The following is a 4,885-nucleotide window of genomic DNA, read 5'->3' as shown; positions in this document are numbered from 1 at the left end:
ATTCAACTTGTTTGGCACCCAGCTTGAAATACCACCAACTGGTCTTAGATATGTTGTGTATGCCCTCATAAACATATCTTTTCTAAACCATGAAGGGATATAATCTTCTGGTGTCTTATTAAGTGCAAATATAACTGAACAAGCATGAGGACAGGGAATACCAGTTAACTGCCACATCCTGCAGCTGCAAGTTCTTCTTTCTTCATTAACTTTAAAAGATTCACTCTTATGTCTAACCTCATACTCAAACCCACTTGAAAAATGTGCTTGCCAGTATCTACAAGAAATGAAAAAGTTAGTTTACAGCAAACAAAACAACATAAACAAAGTAAACAAAAGAATCATACATGTGTTGATCTTTAATTTTTTTCAAGTCTTTTCATGATATTTGGAGCAATATCACCTACCCATTCCTCAGCAAGCCTTCTCATAACAGTCATTATTTCCATAACAATCACCCTAATAGTTTCTAACATTGTTATTATGGGCTTATGTCGACACAAAAGAATCACAGAATTAAAACATTCACTAAACTCATTTTTCACTGCCTCACAACCTCTATCCACTTCAAAAAAGGCCCTTGACCAAGTTTATGGATGTCTATCAATCAAGTATTTGAATGCACCAGGGTTAGCAGCCTTAATTCTATCCATTGTTGCATCAAATAAAACAGGATATGATTCTTTTGATGATGCCCAAAACATATTTCTCAACTCTACTCCACTGTGTTGCTTCCTAAAATTCTCATATATATGTCTAGAACATTGCCTATGCTCAGCATATGGCATTACATCCTTCACAGCTTCTATTAAACCTTTATGTTGATCAGACATGAGTGTGAGACCAACACAACCTTCTACTTCCAAATCAGATGCTAACAACTCAATAAACTAGCTCCAGTTTTGCTTGTTCTCCACACTAACCACTGCCCCAGCAACAGGGAATATGTGATTATTCCCATCCCTTCCTATTGCAGTTAACAGCTCACCCTGATTAGGTTTCTTTAAAAAACATCCATCTAAAGCTATTACCTTTCTACATCCATTCTTCCAACCCTCTTTCAAACCATTCAAACACACATAGAACCTATCAAAATACAATTTCTCATCAGGGTTTTGAGTTAATCTTATTTTAATTGTTGAACCTGGGTTGCTATTTAAAAGTTCATCAGCATAAGACCTTAACAAACCATAATGTTCTTCAATAGATTTTTCATATTCAGTTAATGCCCAAGTCTTAGCCTTTATATATTGATTAGAAGTTGCAGTACACTTATACTTCTTCATCACTAAGTCTGCAATATCTACTAGCATTATATTTGGGTTTGTCCTGATTTTGTCACCAAACTCCCTACCAATCCATTTGTAATTTATCAAACTTCCAAACCTAAAACTTCTAACACAAGTGTGTTCATCAACCATGGATATTACCTGAAAGGAAGCCTCATCTTTCATCTTTCTTCCAAAACACCTCCAAGAGCATTTTGGTTCTTCACCCTTAGCAACACTTGGATATCTGTTATACTTCCTTTTCTTAGATTCGGTTGGTTTTTTCAGTCTAGGTGCTCTTTGGCAACACTTTGCAATCACTTCCTTTTCACAACTTCTATGATACCATAGCGAAAAACCATTTTTAAGGACATAATAGGTTAAAAATTCCTTAAACTGTTTTGTATTTAAGTATTTCTCACCCACTATAGGCTTCTTCATTCTCCAATTAGTTTTCTCATCATGTATTGGAAACTTTTCAACTGTGACAATAACTTTAAAAGAATCACTAACTGCTTCTGATTCATTAGCATTTAACTTCTTCAACAGATCTTCCATATACTTCTCATGTTCACCAATTGCATCCATGAGTGGATTGTCATCTTGAGCATTATTTGATGTGAACTTTTGTTTTGGGACTCTTTTGGGTGCTTTTTTTTAGCATTTGCCTTCAAAATTCTAAGTTCTTTCACCTCTTCTTCTCCATCTGATAAGTAATCAATAGAAGCATTATCACTTTCATTGTCACTTTCATCACCTATGTAATCACTGTCATACTCACGATCACTTACACTCTCATCCCCCTTACTTTCATCTATCCCTACAGCTTCACTTACATCCACCTTAGTATCATCTATCCCTCTTCAAGTTGATCCACCTTACTTTCATCTACAACTGCATCTTTAAGTTCATCCACCTTACTTTCATCTATAACGACATCTATGTCATTTAAGTCATTGATTACATATTCAGTTAAGTCATCACTAAAGTAATCAACAAATATATCTATTTTGCCATAGATGAAAGAAAGGTCATACATTACACCTAAGTCCTCTTCAGTCACTAAAAGCATTACTCCATTTGTCAGTGTAGTTTCAGGGATAGTATAATATAAACCACTAAATGGGTGAGCAGTTTCCTTTTCCAAAAACTCGTAAAATTCAACATACTCAATTTTATCAATAAAGATGGGCAAAACATCACCGTTATCATACCTAGGTGGGTTGAACAAAAAGGCACCATTATAATGCACATCAATGTCAAAACCTCGTGCTGGAATTGGGCTTCCAACCATCCTGCAATTGATGTTTTAGCGGTTAATAAAAGTGTAAAAAAACCCCTAAACACATCGATGATACAGAAATTGAGCAACAAAAATACCTTTTAATACAGAAATCGAGTGAATTTTATGCCCAATTTTGTACTTCAATCGTCAAGTGTGTAAAGTGAGTTAGGGTTTTTGTTGGAGCGAAGATGAAAGGGTGTTTTGGAGCCAAAATGACGTGTATGTGTGTATTGAAGAAGCTGTTTGATTTTTATCCACATCATTTAAATTACAATTTATTTAATTAGAAAAGGCAAAAGAACCCCAAACATTAACCGGTAACCGGAAACATGGGTGACATGAAATGTCCCGTTCATATCGATTATAAACGTTTCATATTAATTGATTTCGTTGCGAGGTTTTGACCTCTATATGAGACGTTTTTCAAAGACTGCATTCGATTTTTAAAAACAAACCATAACCTTTATTTTATCGATAAAGGTTTAAAAACATTACGAAGATTATCAAATAATGATAACCTAAAATATAGCGTTCTCACACGACCATTACATAATGGTTTACAATAATATTACACAACAACTTAAGTCTTCGAATGCAGTTTTTAAACAATATTATACAAGCATGCAGACTCCAATCCTGTCTTTATTTAGCATGCAACAGCGAAAGCTCTTAATAATCACCTGAGAATAAACATGCTTAAAACGTCAACAAAAATGTTGGTGAGTTATAGTTTTAACCTATATATTTATCAAATCGTAATAATAGACCACAAGATTTCATTTATTCAATAATCTTACACTCGCAAGTGTATAAAAATCATTCATATGATGAACACCTGGTAACCGACATTAACTTTAATGCATATAGAATATTCCCCGAATACTCACAAGTATGTCATAAATTGGCAATCGCAATCACCATATAAATCAAAGTACTAAAGCCATTCATAACTTGAATGGGGGTTGTTAGGCCCAATAGATCTATCTTTAGGATTCGCGTCAATTAGGGGCCATTTCCCTAATTCTTAGGCTACCAGACTTGAAGGGGCAATATTCGGTTTAATAATCCAACCATAGAATGTAGTTTCGCGTACTTGTGTCTATTTTGTAAAAAATTTATAAAGCTGCATGTATTCTCATCCCAAAAATATTAGATTTTAAAAGTGGGACTATAACTCACTTTCACAGATTTTTACTTCGTCGGAAATTTAAGACTTGGCCACGGATCGATTCACGAACCTATAACAAATATATACATATATATCAAAGTATGATCGAAATATATTCACAACATTTTTTATTACGTTTTAATGATTTAAGTTTATTAAGTTAGCGGTCCAACGTTAGTAATCTACAACTAGTTGTCCACACTTAGATGTACAGAAATAAATCAATATATATTATCTCGAATCAATCCACTACCTAGTGTATACAAGTCTCAGACTAGATCACAACTCAAAGTATATATATTATTTTGGAATCAACCTCAACCCTGTATAGCTAACTCAAGCATTACTGCATATAGAGTGTCTATGGTTGTTCCAAATAATATATATAGATGGGTCGATATGATATGTCAAAACATTGTATACGTGTCTATGGTATCTCAAGATTACATAATATATGTTAGAATACATGTATAATACAATATAAGTTAGTTAAGTTATGGTTAGTCTAGATTTGCTACAAAATTTTCGTAGCTAAAACTAGCAAATTTATCCAATTTTGTTTTACCCGTCATTTCTTCGTTTCAAATCCGTTTTGAGTGATTCAAGTTGCTATGGTTTCATAATGAACTAAAATTTATGAAACTAAATAGAAAAAGTATAAGTTTATAGTCGAAAATACAGGTTACAAGTCATTTTTTAAAGAGATAGTCATTTCTGTCGAAAAACGACATCTTGATGACCATTTTGAAAAACATACTTCAACTTTGTGTTTAACCATTATTTTTGGATATAGTATCATATTCACATGAAATTTTATTTTTCCAGAAAACAAACTTCCAATTCAAAGATTAAGATAGTTTTTATTTTTCTAACCCAAAACAGCCCCCGGTTTCACTACGACGTCGTATGTCCGGTTTTACGGTGTTCTTCGTGTTTCCGGGTTTTAAATCATTAAGTTAGCATATCATATAGATATATAACATGTGTTTAATTTATTTTAAAAGTTATGTTAGAATGATTAACTTTGTTTGCGAACAAGTTTAGAATTAACTAAACTATGTTCTAGTGATTACAAGTTTAAATCTTCGAATATGATAGTTATATATATATATATATATATATATATGAAATGAATGATGTTATGAACATCATTACTACAGAAAG

At 32.9% G+C, this 4,885-nt stretch overlaps 1 protein-coding gene across 1 annotated transcript; it reads right to left on the bottom strand.

The window, feature by feature from the left end:
- Positions 1–890: 890 nt before the first annotated feature.
- On the bottom strand, positions 891–1,856 carry LOC139848888 (uncharacterized). The gene has a single exon (XM_071838572.1). The coding sequence runs from the start codon at positions 1,854–1,856 to the stop codon at positions 891–893; it is 966 nt and encodes a 321-aa protein (XP_071694673.1).
- Positions 1,857–4,885: the final 3,029 nt, after the last annotated feature.

Source organism: Rutidosis leptorrhynchoides, chromosome 1 (assembly GCF_046630445.1).
Source record: "Rutidosis leptorrhynchoides isolate AG116_Rl617_1_P2 chromosome 1, CSIRO_AGI_Rlap_v1, whole genome shotgun sequence".
Lineage (NCBI taxonomy): Eukaryota > Viridiplantae > Streptophyta > Magnoliopsida > Asterales > Asteraceae > Rutidosis > Rutidosis leptorrhynchoides.
The sequence above is the reverse complement of the archived record's forward strand: the minus strand, read 5'-3'. Positions and strand labels throughout refer to the sequence as shown.